The 17,500-nt window shown below is 46.6% G+C and overlaps 2 protein-coding genes across 5 annotated transcripts in view; one reads left to right on the forward strand and one right to left on the reverse strand.

Moving 5' to 3' along the window:
* mon1bb (MON1 secretory trafficking family member Bb) overlaps positions 1–1,971 on the forward strand; it is a 12,620-nt gene extending 10,649 nt beyond the window's left edge. Inside the window, exon 6 of the mRNA XM_076267912.1 lies at positions 1–1,971. This exon is cut by the window's left edge and continues 469 nt beyond it. The gene's annotated coding sequence lies outside the window, so the exon portion shown is untranslated.
* A 334-nt stretch (positions 1,972–2,305) lies between these two features.
* brpf3a (bromodomain and PHD finger containing, 3a) overlaps positions 2,306–17,500 on the reverse strand; it is a 22,478-nt gene continuing 7,283 nt past the window's right edge. For 2 of the 4 annotated variants that reach the window (XM_076267909.1, XM_076267910.1), the window contains exons 6-13: positions 16,292–16,604; positions 13,516–13,824; positions 11,841–12,650; positions 11,344–11,425; positions 11,137–11,222; positions 7,318–7,418; positions 6,549–6,703; positions 2,306–5,672 (exon numbers count right to left, since the gene is read on the reverse strand). In XM_076267909.1, coding sequence (XP_076124024.1) covers positions 5,489–5,672; positions 6,549–6,703; positions 7,318–7,418; positions 11,137–11,222; positions 11,344–11,425; positions 11,841–12,650; positions 13,516–13,824; positions 16,292–16,604 — 2,040 coding nt within the window. In that variant the 3' untranslated portion in view covers positions 2,306–5,488. The remainder of the gene's footprint in view (positions 5,673–6,548; positions 6,704–7,317; positions 7,419–11,136; positions 11,223–11,343; positions 11,426–11,840; positions 12,651–13,515; positions 13,825–16,291; positions 16,605–17,500) is intronic. The other 2 variants (XR_012982973.1, XR_012982972.1) reach the window with 2 other exon arrangements.

Raw genomic sequence — 17,500 nt, forward strand, 5'->3', positions numbered from 1 at the left:
TCTCTCTCAATTATCCCTATCTCTCTCTTTCTCTCTCTCTCTCAATTCTCCCTCTCTTCATCTCTCTCTCTCTCTCTCAATTCTCCCTCTCTCTTCATCTCTCTCTTCATCTCTCTCTCTCAATTCTCCCTATCTCTCTCTCTTTCTCTCTATCTGTCAATTCTCCCTATTTCTCTTCATCTCTCATTCTCTCTCTCTCTCTCTGTCAATTCTTCCAATCTCTCTCTTCATCCATTATTCCCTCTCTTCATCCCTTGTTCTTTCTGTCTGTTCATCTCTCTCTCTCTCCCCCTCTTATCTCTGGACTCGCTGTCTCTTCATCTCCAAGTTCTCTCTCTCTCTCTCTCTCTTTCTTCCTCTCTCTCTCTCTCTCTCTCTCTCTCTCCCTCTCTCTCTCCCCACCTCAGTTTGTAGTTGCTGGAGTTGTTTTCAGCAGAATCTCATTTGAAATCGTTTTAGATTGGGAGAAGGAACGTTTTTATAGGACTCCAGAGTGAACTATGAGAAGAGAAGCTTCTGTGTTTTTAATCCTGATTTTATGACTTCTTTCGCAGGAGCTTCTGAGTAATATAATAGAATCCTGTCTGTAAATGATGATGATTTGTGTGTGTGGGGGCGGGAGGGTCGAGGGTCTTGGGTCTGATGCTACCCCCCTCCCTCGTCTGAGAGCCCCTGAGGGGGGCGGGGGGTTGATTGACATGTTGGTGGCGTTAGCTGAAACTTTGTGGCACTGCCTAGAATCGACGACTTCCTTCCCCAAGGATTTGCAGAGCTCCGGGACACTTGTGCTTCATTTGATTGACATGCTCAGAGTAGAGTGCACACTATGACCTGCATGTTCTCTCAGTCTGTCTGGCTCCCAACAACGTGTGTCTGTGTGTGTGTCCTGAGTCTGATCATGTAATGGGAGTTTGACAAAGCTGTGTCTGACTAGTGGTACAGTTAAAGCCAGATTTATGTGTGTGTTTGCACCCTAAAAGACAAACACACACACACTGCAGCCTAAATGACTGCTGCTCGCTGGGCAGTGTGTGTGTGTTTACAGAGAGAACGGCTGTTTCAGGCTGCAGTGTGTGTGTGTGTGTGCGTGTGCGTGTGCGTGTGCGTGTGCGTGTGCGTGTTTGAGGAGTGGGCTCCAGCACCTCAGGTTGCACTGATGGCTTCCTTCCCAATTCTTTAAAGATCAGAACGGATCAGGTCTCCTCTCTAGTACATAAACTATCAGATACCTGATTACATCTCCTCTCTAGTACATAAACCACAGATAACTGATCAGATCTCACAGCCAGGCTGCATCTCCACACACTCACACATACACTCACATCAGGCTGCATCTCCACTCTAATACATAAACTAGAGATAACGCATCACACCTCTCAGCTGCATCTCCACACACACACTTTCTCCCTCACATCAGGCTGCATCTCCACACACACCCCTCACATCAGGCTGCATCTCCACTCTAATCTGCATCTTACCCAGCAGCTGCTCTGCTTTGCTTTTCCTTATCAACCACTTCACTTCCTGGTTACGCCTGATGGAGTCTTGCTCATTACGCCTGATGGAGTCTTGCTCACTTCTGCTTGCGAGACGCAGCGACTCTGGGTCACTACACCAGCAGTAGAGGGATTCTGCTCGTGCGTGTGTGTGTGTGTGTGTGTGTGTGTGTGTGTGTGTGAGACAGATGGATTGAGAGTTGAATAATAAAGAAGTGGCAGGCAACAACCCCTCTGAATGCAGAGGTGATTACGACGGACGGACTGAGCGACCTTCACCACTTCCTGTCGGAGGTCTGCCGGCTCCTCTCTGTGTCTCTTAGAAGTCTAATATATGGATGTGAGCTACTGTAAAAAAAATAAAATCTCCCAGGATACCCACATCACTTCCTCAATGAGCATTCTCTGTCAATCAGTATAGGTGGTAAAGAATCTCAGCCAATCAGTATAGACCTCTCCAGAATAAGTCCCGCCTCCGTAACTTCCGTATCCATCCAACTTCCGGGCGTGGATTGTCTATGGGAAATAACATGGCGTTTTGAAAGATCGTACCTGTCAAACTCCGTAGGTGACAAAGTAGAAAAAGCTGCTGGGCAGATTGGCCTACACACTTCTGCCATCTAGTTTCCACTGGATTTTTTGATTGTCGGTGCCGTTTAAGTAGTATAGTCTACCGAAAATCAAAAAATCCAGAAAAAAAAAATCCAGCTTTTTCTACTTTGTCATCTACAGGGTTTGACAGGTACGATCTTTCAAAACGCCATGTTATTTCCCATAGGTTGGATGGATACGGAAGTTAGGAGGCGGGACTTATTCTGGAGAGGTCTATAGGTCGGTAAAGAATCTCAGCCAATCAGTATAGGTGGGTAAAGAATCTCAGCCAATCAGTATAGATGGTAAAGAATCTCAGGCAATCAGTATAGGTGGGTAAAGAATCTCAGCCAATCAGTATAGGTGAGCAAAAGCCCAAGGTGAGCTTGGTCGCTGTGTTGCCAGGTAGGTTAAGATCACACATCATGGAGCTGTGTTGCCAGGTAGGTTAAGATCACACATCATGGGGCTATGTTGCCAGGTAGGTTAAGATCACACATCATGGGGCTGTGTTGCCAGGTTAAGATCGGTTAAGATCAGGATGAACTTATGTTGTGTTAACGGACACAGATGGACACAGCACACACGTCTTACTGAAAGTAAGCCTCACACAGCTGTTTTATTGTCCCATGGGATAAAATACTGATTTAGAGGTTTCTTGTTTGTTTGTCTTCCTGAATCCCCAGGAGCCGTGTCTCAGCTCTGAGCAGTCTGTGTGTGTGTGTGTGTGTGTGTGTGCGGCACGGGCTCACTAAAGGCAGCGCTTCAGCGCTTCACACCTTACAAAACATCACAGACTGCTTTCATCTCTCTAGGACTCTCTTAAATAACACATCATAGCAGGGGCCACACACTTTAAATACAAATCAAATTGTACAGGTTTTTTGCATTACTTCATTTACACTGGTTTTTAAAAATACACATGTACAAGGGGGCTGAATTCTCTGGATACATGCATAACCTTCATATAGTATATATAAATGCAGTCGTACACACCCACGTAAACTTCAAAAACTCCAGTCATCGTCTGTGATTTGACCAATTTCTTCCTGGCAAAGGTATGAGATCAAGATGACTTCTAAACAAAGAGGTCCGTCTCTGGACGCAAGGAGATGCACTGTTGCTGCTGTGTGTGTGTGTGTGTGTGTCTCAGACGTAAAGGTAGCCTCAATGGTTTCAGTGCAGGACATCTTTGTCACACACTACAAAGTACACACATTTCAGAAGCTTTCAGCAGAGAGCGGGGTGTCGGGGGCCAAAAATAAAAATAGTAACGAAGTACGAGCATCCAACCAATCAGTTTCAGAAATTCATCCTATCCCTGTCGTGCAACCACATGTGCAGACTCCATATTTTGGGAGAGGAGGGGCTGTGGAGAGAACCCTCAAGTGAAGAGGTGGATTGGGAGAATGAGAGTAGGCCAAAGTCACTACAGACTACAGTAAAGGAGCACGTCACCTTTTGGGAGTCACCGAAGACGAGGTTCCCTCTACACGCCACCTTTTGGGAAATGAGCTTATGTGCAGTCTACCCTAGAGTTAGATCAGAGGACACATATCCTTCTCTTCTTTGTGAGCGCAATAACTCAGTCTGACACCATTAGCATAGCGTAGCATAACTCACTGGAAGTGGGTTAGGCCAGGTAGCCTATAGCGCCCTTTCAGCCATAGGCTAACTGTAGGCCAACTGGTTATTGCACTCACAGAGAAGAGAAGGATATATATCCTCTTGTCTATCTCTAGGGTAGATGGCAAATAAGTTATTGACTCTTAACTTTAAGATGATGTCCCTCACTAGTCAAGTCACTGACTATCTTTAAAGTGATGTCCCCGAGTAGTTAAGTCATTAACTATCTTCACGCAGTGGCCCCCCTGTAGTAAAGACCCTAACTCTGTATTTAAGGGGCGTTCCCCGGTCAATATGAGAACTGAAGATTTGTTGTGATCTTGAGAACATTCACAAGTGACACTTTGTGTCAACATAACTTAGCACAAGCACAGCAGTTCATGTACAATCCATAAAAAAACAATATAGGAAACATAATTGTTTAACATGTGAAGACGAACATGTACAGATGGCAAGTACTGCAGTATTTAAAGAACAAATACAATCTAAAACACGCTCCAAGGTCGGTCGGCCCATAAATTAGAAGGAAATATATATATACACCTGTCGTTCCATGACAGGTCGGTTCAAAGTCTTTTAAAACAAATGTTCCACAAATGGGCAGAACCGTTCTACCCTGTGGTTCCGGAGAGATCCGGCGTGACGGTGTGTCGCCGCTGTTGGAACGTCTCTGGCCTTTAAGTTGCTCCACCTCACCTGTGGTGACGCTGTGTGGAGACGCTCCACCTCACCTTTAGTGACGCTGTGTGGAGACGCTCCACCTCACCTGTGCTCACCTGTGGTGACGCTGTGTGGTGACGCTCCACCTCACCTGTGCTCACCTGTGGTGACGCTGTGTGGAGACGCTCCATCTCACCTGTGGTGACGCTGTGTGAGGACGCTGTGTGGTGACGCTGTGTGGAGACGCTCCATCTCACCTGTGGTGACGCTGTGTGAGGACGCTGTGTGGAGACGCTCCATCTCACCTGTGCTCACCTGTGGTGACGCTATGTGGAGACGCTGTGTGGAGACGCTGTGTGGAGACGCTCCATCTCACCTGTGGTGACGCTGTGTGGAGACGCTCCATCTCACCTGTGGTGACGCTGTGTGGAGACGCTCCATCTCACCTGTGCTCACCTGTGGTTCGGGTCCTTTAGCTTATTTAGTTGTTTATTTATTTATTCTTCTAGTCACTCGTTCCTCTCAAACGTCACGTGGACTGCCATTGGTCAGTGTTTCCTCTGAGTGGACTGCCATTGGTCAGTGTTTCCTCTGAGTGGACTGCCATTGGTCAGTGTTTCCTCTGAGTGGACTGAGTCCCTCGCATCTGGATTTCACTCGGAACATCTCCGTCTGAGTTCTTACATTCTAGAGGAGAATTCACGCTGTGCACACACACCATTCTGGGGATGCAGGGAACACACACCACAGCTACACACACACACACACACACACACACACACACACACACACACACACACCCCTGCTGCTACATAGGCAATTTTGGGGCAGCGGTTAACACACACACACAGCTCCCAACAAGTGAGCTTATAGTCGTGACAGAGATGCTCCACTGATGCATTCTCACTACCAGATATTCTATATATATATACACACACACACACACACACACACACACACACACACACACAGTTGATCAGCGGATTAGTGGCTTTGCTCCCTCGGGCAGGTCAGTGCCCCATGGCGTTGTGGCGCCAGTGAGTGTAGAGTGGCTGGACCCTGGGGGACCCTGTGGGTGTGCAGGGTGGCAGTGCCCTGGGGGACCCTGTAGTGGGCTAGATGTAGCTGGAGGGGCTGAAGTTGGCGTTGCCCCTGACGTGGCTGAGGTGGGTGATGGCCCGGCTGTAGGCCGTGTGCACGGACTTGCGCACGTTGGGCTTCTTCCCCTCCACCAGCCGCAGCTTGTCCACCGCGTCGTCCAGGCCCAGGCGGTACAGCTTGTCCCGAGGAAGCCACTGCCTGAGGGGGGAACACAGTCACGGCATCACGGCATTATGACCACACAGTCACGGCATTATGACCACACAGTTAACCATCATTACGACCACAGAGTTAACCATCATTACGACCACAGAGTTAACCATCATTAAGACCACACAGTTAGCCATCATTATTACACGGCTCTTCATAATGCTGCAGAATGCTCCGTTCACTTGAATGGGCCTTCCCAACGTTCGGTGGTCTGCTAATTCTCAATAACAGACCGTTGCTAAGTATAACAGACCGCTGACAAGGAAAATGGGCTTTGTGCTTCTATTTCACGTCTTTCATATCACTACACAAGGACTGGAACTTATTCAAAAGTGACGGTTGATCAGCTGTGTTCTAAAGAATGTTTAATTCAAGGTCACCGTGTGCTGTTGTCGAACTATTTGTTTCTCACCAAAAGCCACGATGAAACGGTAACAAATAGGCTATAGCCTAGGCTATGTAGGCTAAAGAGTCACATCGTGGGGAGTTTATTGTTTCATTTTGGCAAGTAGCCGTGCAATAAGCGGGATAATGTATAGAACGCCGGTCATTATTGGGAAAATAAGTCCCTTCAGGGCGGAAGACCCCTCCGCTGCCCGTCGGGGTCCGGTTCGCCCTGTCGGGACCATTATCCAACAGTTAACCATCATTACGACCACACAGTTAACCATCATTACGACCACACAGTTAACCATCATTACGGGCACAATCGGACTGTTTACTAGGTTTGCACTTTAAAGACAAAATTTAAGAATAATCACAGACCAAGGCCAAAACCAAATCAGGCAATAATTATTGAACTAGGCAAAATGGCCTCCTTTTTTCAGAACAAAATTATATAATTTAAGAGTGCTCCCATCTCACCAGGTCCTCTTGGTGTCGAAGAAGAGCACGAGGAAGAGTTTATCTTCAGACTCGGCCTGCCGTTGCTCGCCCAGTTTCAGCACCTCTCTGGGTGGCACGGGGATGGGCACGCCGTTATGGAGCAGCCCCTCCCGCGGCATGCCCGGGTCCACCATCTGCACACACAGAGAAGCGATTACGTTAGCGTATAGCACAGAGGCTAGGGTAGCATTAGCTTATAGCCTAGAGGCTGAAGCAGAGTTAGCTTATAGCACAGAGGGTAGGGTAGCATTAGCTTATAGCCTAGAGGCTGAAGCAGAGTTAGCTTAGATGCTAGGGTAGCATTAGCTTATAGCCTAGAGGCTGAAGCAGAGTTAGCTTATAGCACAGAGGTTAAGGTGGAGTTAGCTTACAGCTCAGAGGCTAAGGTAAGTTAGCTTATAGCACAGAGGCTAAGGTAGAGTTAGCTTACAGCTCAGAGGCTAAGGTAGAGTTAGCTTATAGCACAGAGGCTAAGGTAGTGTTATCTTATAGCACAGCAGCTAAGGTAGAATTAGCTTATAGCATAGAGGCCAAGAAAGAGTTAGCTTATAGCACAGAGGTGGTAGAATTAGCTTATAGCAAAGAGGCTAAGGTAGTGTTATCTTATAGCACAGCATCTAAGGTACAATAAGCTTATAGCATAGAGGCTAAGGTAGAGTTATAGCACAGAGGCTAAGGTAGCATTAGATACACCGTCATCAGTTGTGTGTGTGTGTGTGTGTGTGTGTGTGTGTGTGTGTCTCCTCACCATGGCGGGGTAAGAGGGGTACCCTCTGCACTTGGCCCACACCAGGTGGAGGGGCGCCAGGTCTTCCTCCTCTCCCTCATGGGACTCCAGCAAGCTCTCACCTGGAGGCAGCAGATGGGAGTGAGACGCACAGAGCTGACAAAATGGGACTGAATGGTACAAACAGTAAAATAACAGTACCAGAATATTTTCATGTCCTAAATATTGCATTTCTGTAGTGCAGTACTATATAGTGCAATAGTTTTGTCCAAAATACAGTACTAGAATATTTTCATGTCCTAAATATTGCATTTCCTGCGTATGAACTGCGAATAATTCCTCAAAAACGTTTGACACTAGAAATAATGCAGTAAGCGGCAAGGTGCACACACTCACCGACATCCATCATGATATCATTACAACACTAACAGGAGACACATATGGCGCACACACTCACTAATATCCATCATGAAATCATTACAGCAATGTTAGGAACAGTTGTACACACATATAACCCCTAGATTACACATGGAGTTTCATGAGAGCTGAAAACTACACAGGGAATTATAACTAAGTCACACTTGTGCTTAAAGACCTTATCCTCCTGGAAGAGAAGACCACAGCTATGAGTCTGGACCCGTCTTAGCACCCAACCAATCCTTAACCTTCAAGTAGGTCTTACCAATCAAGATGGCGATTAGGTGAGAGAATACACGCCCTAAACGTACGCCATTTTAAAAAGTTGGCTGTTTGGAGCTGAGCTGATGTACACTATTTTTAAAAGTGGTTGTTTGGAGCTGAGCTGAAGGTTTCTTTTGTCTGAGAGAATTGCAACCCAAACTCAGTCAGTTTCTGTCACCCGACTTCCTCAGATGGAAACCACAGAACTTTCTGACAGACAGAGAGAAAGACACGGAGGTTTCGCTCTATTTAGGTCATCGTGAGTCTTGAATCACATTCTGGTTACCACCAAGTAACAAGTTCAATTTGTTTTACCTTTTAGCAGATCTTGTACACTGTGACCGTCCACAAATGTGTGCTTTTACATAGGCCTACATTTCCGTCAATTCAATACAATACAATTCCGTACTGCCATAATGTTGACATCACACATCTTAAGAATTTAAATAGGACAAACTTAACATAGACAATGTAAATGTTCTTGTGTTGGGGTAAAAGTGGCAGGTGCTTTGCTTTGAGGGCATCAGAAAACAAAATCCACATCAGACCAACGTGTAACACAGAACTTCACAATGACTTCCCTACAGCCGAACTGCAGGCTGTGTGTGTGATCCTACACACCACAAAAGGCTGTGTGTGTGTGTGTGTGTGTGTGTGTGTGTGTGTGTGTGTGATCCTACACAACACAAAAGGCTGTGTGTGTGTGTGTGTGATCTAGGGCTGAAACAATTCATCGAGTTACTCGAATAACTTGATTACAAAAATTACTCGAGGCAAAAACCCTGACTCGAAGCCTCGTTAAATTCCTATGACCCGCACTATACGCGCAGGGATCTGATTGTTCCACACGGACCGTTGTTCAGGAAGCACACCACTAGCGCGTGAATCGTGATACATTCTGAATTTAGCTGGCGCGATGGCGGAGTCAAGATGTCCATAAATGGCAGAGAATGTCTAAAGTTTTCAAGTAAAGTTTTGGGATCATTACATACTCAAAAAGGAAAAGAACAAGCATCTGAACCGAAAACATCCACTCCATGCTGTTTCACCAAGCGTCAATAAAGTAGGCCATCTATCAATCTATCTAGCCTATCTATCATCTACGTAGCCTATAGCCTACATTGATGTTGGCTGATTTTAATCACATACTGTATTTGTAGCGATGTCGTGATATAATGTTTAGCTTTGATGTTTTTAAGTAGTAAATTATTCACGTTCAATTGCAAGACAGTATGCCTAAAAAAAAAAACCTTATACACACATGCATGCACCCTCATCTTCCCTCACGCACCGCACGCGTGCACACATACACACACACAGGTTGCTAGGTTACCATAGCAAATAGGCTCACCCCAGAAATAATTTTTTAGTAGCCTAATAGTTAAATTATTTGTTAGTAGCCTAATGGTAGGCTATTTTTTAGTAGCCTAATTGTAAAATTATTTGTTAGTAGCCTAATGGTAAATGCTGCAGGTGTAGAAATCTACATAAAACAGATATTTACATTGATGTCAGGTCTAGATTACAGCATGAAACTTGTTGTGCATATTAATACATTAAATTGCTTTCCCTCTTCTCCCTCCCAGCACTTCACAACATAGTATGGACAGCTTTGTTCGCCCAGCTAAGTCATGCACACGAGGTTGCAATTTTATAGAGAGCATTTTGAACATTATTTAATTGTTGGCACTGGCACTTATAAACACTAAATGGGTAAATTGCAATAAATGGGCTTAGTTTTGTAGCCTGATGTTGGAGTTAGAATAAATACCTCTGTGCCAATTGCTTGATCATTTTACAGCCATGTCATTTTCGTTATGCATTATTTGTTTTGGTTGTTTAAAAATGCAAAAAAAAAAATATCCGATTAATCGATTAATCGATCGATAAAGTGCTAGATTAATCAATTACAAAAAGAATCGATAGCTGCAGCCCTAGTGTGATCCTACACAACACAAAAGGCTTTGTGTATGTGTGTGTGATCCTACACACCACAAACACCAGACGCAGAAACGGCCGACTTCCCCAGGTCATCTGAGGGCACATTCTACACACTAACAGCCAATCACGAAGCAAGTTAGCCGAAATTAGAGGTGCAGTCTATATTCTACAGTCGAATGCTAATGCTAACACAAGTACACTTGACACCCTAACAGCCAATCACAACTCATGAAGCAAGCACTTTACACCCTAACAGCCAATCACAACTCATGAAGCAAGCACTTTACACCCTAACAGCCAATCACAACTCATGAAGCAAGTCAGCAGAAAATTAAAGGTACAGTCCGAATGCTAATCCCAAACACCTTTTTAGTCAAATTCAGTGAGTTGCTCTTTATTAAACTCTATTTAGTTGGCAAATCCATTCCTAGCTATTGAGGCCAATTGGGCCAGCGCTTATGTCTGGTTTCCATGGTGATAAGCGGACGAGAGCCGTACACACACCCTGTATGGTAACCCCCAGCAGGAGCTGGTGCCCATTTTACAGCTGGGTGGACTGAGACCCTGCAGATGACGTGCCTTGACCAAGGGCACGACGTGCAACATCACGACAATGCAGCCTTGTCCAAGGGCACGACGTGCAACATCACGACAATGCAGCCTTGACCAAGGGCACGACGTGCAACATCACGACAATGCAGCCTTGTCCAAGGGCACGACGTGCAGATGATGTGTCTTGTCCAAAGGCACGACGTGCAACATTAAGTCATCATCTGGGACTCAAACCAGCGATCTTAGGACTGCCAGCCCAACCCCTTAGACCACTGAGCTACACGCTCTACAAACTCTCTATTCATAATAATAAAAAAAAAGATTAATGAATTAATGTGGGTTTTGATTAGGAATACGTATGTGAAGAGTGGACCTAAGGAATTTTAGAGCTGCTATTGACTGTACTGTTACAATGCTATTTACTTGTCTATTGACGTTACCTTAACAATGTTATTTACTTTTGCTATTGACTAATAAATACTTGAGTTCCCTGCACTCTAATTCACCAATTTGTCTATTTAACTACTTTACGTTAATAAACGTTAATGGTTGAAGACGGTCTGTTTCCAAAAACAGCTTCAATCCAACTGACTGGTTAAGAGCTCAGACACAGGATGGGACGATGGGCGTTTAACGGCGCCTGGGGAGTAGGACCGTTGGACTGACCTGTGCCGATGTCCCCGTTCTCCAGATCTGCCGCAGGTGCTTTGGAGAGGGCCGGCTTGCCTCGGCTGCGTTTGGGAGGAGGCGAGCTGCGCACACACACACACACACACACACACACACACACACACACCAGGAAGTGGGTTGGCATGTTGAAGTGAAAGTGCTGGAGTTGGTGTTAAACTGGAACAGAAACAATGCCCCCCTCACCTGTGGGTTTCATGAGTGTGTGTGCCACTCTCCAGGGAGTCGGGGGAGTCGTCTCTATGCTTCTTACACCCGTTAGTCAAGCCTGGGGAGAAGGAAAGCACCTCAACATCACTACACTACACTGACTAAGAGATCAGCATTCAACACCTCAACATTTTAACATTTGAACAGATCAGCATAACACAACATCACCACTAAACACCTACAGATCATCATTCAACACCTCAACATTTTAACATTTTAACAGATCAGCATTCAACACCTCAACATTTTAACATCACCACCAAACACTTACAGATCATCAATCAACACATCACCACCACTAAACTCCTACAGATCACCATGCAACACAACACATCATCACCACCACTAAACACCTACACATCACCATGCAACACGTTAACATCAGGCATCCACACACCAACACTTAAGATTAGAAATAGTTTACTTCTAAGACTGGTAAGTGATGCAAAGGCGTTCCCTTTGGTTTCTCTTACCGCTGTCTTTGAAGGGTGTGTGTGTGTGTGTGTCCAAGGTTGGCGTGTGGGTCTGTGGGGCCAGGGAAGGGGCTGGCACAGGTGTGTGTGTGTTCTGGCTTTCGGAGTCGGAGCTGGGCCCTCTGGACCTCAGGTGCCGGGGTGAGGAGGGGACGGGTTCTGGGGGCGGTTCTGCTTTAGAGATGGGTTCTGTGGGCGGTTCTGCTTTAGAGATGGGTTCTGGGGGCGGTTCTGCTTTAGAGACGGGTTCTGGTTCTGAGTGGATGCGTTCTGGCCGATCAGGGGCGTGTTCCATGCGGTCCTTCTCCACTCCGCCCCCATTCACCAGCCCCACAGGCTCCGCCTTCCTCTGCCGTGCTCCGTTCTTGGCCTTCTTAAACAGGACGGACGTGCGACGGCCCACTCCCATCACCGTGGCAACGCTTGGCACAGCCGAGGAGGGCAGTCCATTCTCGACCCCCTCGGGCAGATTTGGGGTCTCCTCTGCTTGGGGCGTCTCTGCCTTGTCTGACCCCATCCCCTGGCCCTCTACACGCCTGCGACCCCTGCCTCGCGAGCGCGGCGCCAGGCGCGTGCCCTGGGTGTGTGTGCCCGTGGGCGTGCCCTGGGTGTGTGTGCCCGTGGGCGTTCCTGCTGTGTCCGTGCCCTCCGGTCGCCCTGCCGTGCGCGTGCCAGTGTGTGTGCCTGGCGTGTGTGTGCCCGTGCTCTCCGGCCCCAGGGGAGGGGCTAGGGGAGGGGCATCCCCAGGCAGGGGGGAGGAGGCGGGGCATGATGGCGTTGTAGGGGGAGGGGTTTTAGGTTTGTGGTTTTCTGTAGGGAAGAGAAAATAAATCAGGTACGTCAAACGAACGTCCAACTTTTATTACACCGCGGACAAAAGATAGCCATATAAGGCGTAGTATCTGGCCAGATTTATCATCTGCAAATCTGCAGAAATTCATACTTCCTGGATAGTTGTCAGAAATCATCTAGTAGCCTGAATGGACGGGTACGATGCGCTATAATGCAGTATCTAGCTATCCCTCTATCTATGTATCTCTCTATCTATCTCTCTATCTATCTATCTATCTGTCTCTCTATCTATCTAGCTATCCCTCTATCTATGTATCGCTCTATCTATCTCTCTATCTATCTCTCTATCTATCTGTCTCTCTATCTGTCTTTCTATCTGTCTTTCTATCTGTCTCTCTATCTATCTATCAGAAATCATCTAGTAGCTCGAATCGCCTCGTAGTTTCTGAGAGTGTGCAGTTTAGGAATAAGTTCTGACCTGGCGTTTGTGATGGTATGGGAGAGTGAGTTCTGACCTGGCGTTTGTGATGCTATGGGAGAGTGAGCTCGGTTCTGACCTGGCGTTTGTGATGGTATGGGAGAGTGAGCTCGGTTCTGACCTGGCGTTTGTGATGGTATGGGAGAGTGAGTTCTGACCTGGCGTTTGTGATGGTATGGGAGAGTGAGTTCTGACCTGGCGTTTGTGATGGTATGGTGGCGTGAGCTCGGTTCTGACCTGGCGTTTGGGATGGTATGGTGGCGTGAGCTCGGTTCTGACCTGGCGTTTGGGATGGTATGGTGGCGTGAGCTCGGTTCTGACCTGGCGTTTGGGATGGTATGGTGGCGTGAGCTCGGTTCTGACCTGGCGTTTGGGATGGTATGGTGGCGTGAGCTCGGTTCTGACCTGGCGTTTGGGATGGTATGGTGGCGTACTCCTCTTTGCTCTTGGCCTCCCTCCCTCCCTCTGTCTCCTCCTGCTCCTGCTCCTCGTCCTCCTCCTTCAGGGGGGAGGTGCAGAGTGGTGGGGGGAGTCGGCGGCGGTGGCTCAGTTTGTGGCGCAGGCTGTTCACCTCCCGGCGCAGCAGCCTGATGCGCTTAGTGCGCCCCCCGCTGGTCCGCATGGACATTACCACGTCCAGCTTGTCCAGCAGCGCACGCAACTGCTGGTCTGAGCTCAGGTGCAGCCGGTTCTCTGGGACCAGCAGAGAGTCCACTGGAGACAGAACACACACATGTTATACACACACACACTACACACATATTATACACACACACACACACTACACACATATTATACATACACACACACACACACACACATTACACACATATACATACGCGCACACACACACATTACACACATATACATACGCACACACACATATTACACACATATTATACATACACACACACACACACACCTTACACACATATTATACACACACACACATTACACACATATTATACACACACACACATATTACACACATATTATACATACGCACACACACATATTACACACTCATACATTACACACATATTATTCACACACACACACATTACACACATATTATACATACACACACACACACACACACACACACACACACACACACACAAACACACATTACACACATGTTATACACACACACATATTATACACTCATACACACGCACACACACACACACACACACACACACATTACACACATATACATACGCACACACACATATTACACACATATTATACATACACACACACACACACACACACACACACATTACACACATATTATACATGCGCACACACACATATTACAGACTCATACAGACACACACACACACACACCTTACACACATATTAGCAGACAACCTAGCACCAGGTTTTGCGAAGCTGTATGCAAAAGTATGAAAAATCAGTATTTTAGTATTTTAGACCATTATTTGCCAAGGTACTGTATGCTCATGCGTTTTGTAATGCCTTATGGAAACTCCTCATAGGACTTTTGGTTACTCAAAATGCATACTGACAATAAAAAAGTCTGCATTTCTGAGGTTTCTTGTAGACTATTTGGATTGTCTGTCAGGTTCTGATATAGAATGACTACACAAAATGGAAAAATTATACAAAAGGCTCTATTTTTGCATTTTCTTTGTTGGCTTCATGCGTGTGTATAAGATGGACTATACATCTGCACAACTAATATTGGATAAAACAACATGAATATTTAATTACTATGGATTCCTGTGAATATTTCAAGGCCAGTAATGTAGTGGTAAAATAAGAGGTGGGTAAACTATGAATTCTGTGATCACAGTAAGGTATTAGATTTTTAGAAAAGGCAATCAGAGTATTGTTTATAACAATACAAGTGGCATTAAGTGGTTCAACACATCAGAGTGTTGATGAGTGTACATATTGTTATTGTAGATAATACAGTGTGATTTTTAAATGCTAACAGTTGTAATTGGTGAATAAACTCTTTTGAGAGGTGGATAAACTCTAATAAGAGGTGGAGAAACTATTTCTGAATTTTCAGTGCATTTAGCCTACTTGCGTTTAGCGGCCTCCACTAAGCCTACATCCCTGTTCAAGACTCAAGGCTACATCTAGCCTACTAATTGCTAAGGATATAGGCTACACTGCAGCTAGAAGTTAGGGAAGCACCAAAGGCGAGGAGAGGAGGAGGGCATTAGGCTATTGACTAAATGTAATTGAGACATACTGTACTACTATGTGCTAACGTTAACGTTACTGCCATCAAGCTGCAATGATTTGCCGCGAATGAATGCCGCCCAAATCGAGCCATCTTGTAGTGGTGGGTCAAGTGCAACGTAGCCTATATTCCGATCCGCTATTTATGACGCGGAAAATAATAACGGTAGGCTGAAATTATTTGAAACTAAAGTAACGAGCCAGTTTTGTAAAATGTAAGGAGTAAAAAGTACCGACATTTGTGTTAAAATGTAAGGAGTAAAAGTAAAAAGTCGCCTCAAAAATAAATAGTAAAGTAAAAATATCTGAAAAATCTACTTGAGTACAGTAACGAAGTATTTGTACTTCGTTACTTCCCATCTCTGCATATTAGACATACACACACATATTACACACTCATACACAGACACACACATATTACACACAAATACACACACACACATTACACACATATTATACATACACACATATTACACCCTCATACACAGACACACATTACACACATATTATACATACAGTACACACACACAAACACACATATTACACACTCATACACAGACACACACACACTCATACACACAAATGCATACATATTACACATTCATACACACACACACACACGTGTACAGTTCAGACAAACTCAATTGGGTCAGGAACACTCACACACACACCCCCCCGGCTGGATGGACTTACTCTCCTCCCACAGATGTGTGTGTGTGTGTGTGTGTGTGTGTGTGTCTTCTGAGATGGACTTACCCTCCTCCCAGCAGGTGTGTGTGTGTGTGTGTGGGTGTGTGTGTTCTGAGATGGACTTACCCTCCTCCCAGCAGGTGTGTGTGTGTGTGTTGGTGTGTGTGTGTGTGTGTTCTGAGATGGACTTACCCTCCTCCCAGCAGGTGTGTGTGTGTGTGTGTGTGTGTGTGTGTGTGTTGGTGTGTGTGTGTGTGTTCTGAGATGGACTTACCCTCCTCCCAGCAGGTGTGTGTGTGTGTGTTCTGAGGGGGGGGCTCTGGCAGGTGCATGCCCGTGTGCGGGTCTATCCCCATGGCGACGGCCTGTCGCTGGGCGTGGCGTAGGATGGCCCCGCCCACTTCGCCCAGCTGCAGCGCGGTGCGGTGGAACACGGTGTCGTCGTCGTTGTAGCGCAGGCAGTTGGACACCATCAGGCCGAAGTCGGCCTCCAGGTCGGCCACGCCGGCGTACGCGTGGGCCTCCAGCTTCGCCCGCATGGTGCTGAAGTCCATCGGCTCGGACACGAACTCCAGGTAGTCCGGCACCTCCAGTAGGAACCAAACACAGCAGCGCTGACGTCACAAGGGGCGCAACCAGCACACACACACACAGCAACTCACACAACACACACACACACAGGAGCGCAAACAGCACAGACACACACAGCAACACAACACACACACACAGCAACACAACACACACAACACCTCACACAACACACACACAGGAGCGCAAACAGCACAGACACACACAGCAACTCACACAACACACACACACACACACACACAGGAGCGCAAACAGCACAAACACACACAGCAACCCACACAACACACACACACACACACAGGAGCGCAAACAGCACAGACACACACAGCAACTCACACAACACACACACACACACAGCAACTCACATAACACACACACACAGCAACACAACACACACACACAGCAACACATTCACACACAACACACACACACACAGGGGCACAACCAGCACAGACACACACAGCAACTCACAACACACACAGGGGCGCAAAAAGCAGACACACACAGCAACTCACACAACACACACACACAGGGGCGCAAACAGCACAGACACACACAGCAACGCACACAACACACACACACAGGGGCGCAAACAGCACAGACACACACAGCAACTCACACAACACACACACACAGGAGTGCAAACAGCAGACACACACAGCATCTCACACAACACACACACACAGGGGCGCAAACAGCACAGACACACACAGCAACTCACACAACACACACACACACACACACACACACAGAGGTGAAAAGACCGGCTGCAGAGAGCAAAAGCCCCATCAGGTATTTCTCTCATCCATTCACTAAACCAGCTGATTCTCATTGGCTCAGCAAATCAGCTGATCTGTGACATCGCCTGTGTTGAGTGCACAGCCAGAACCAATAC

Source organism: Alosa pseudoharengus, unplaced genomic scaffold, assembly GCF_046254945.1.
Source record: "Alosa pseudoharengus isolate Yale_2024_CS ecotype anadromous, Long Island Sound unplaced genomic scaffold, YU_APseudo_1.1 YU_APseudo_1.1_scf_5, whole genome shotgun sequence".
NCBI classification, from domain to species: Eukaryota; Metazoa; Chordata; class Actinopteri; order Clupeiformes; family Clupeidae; genus Alosa; species Alosa pseudoharengus.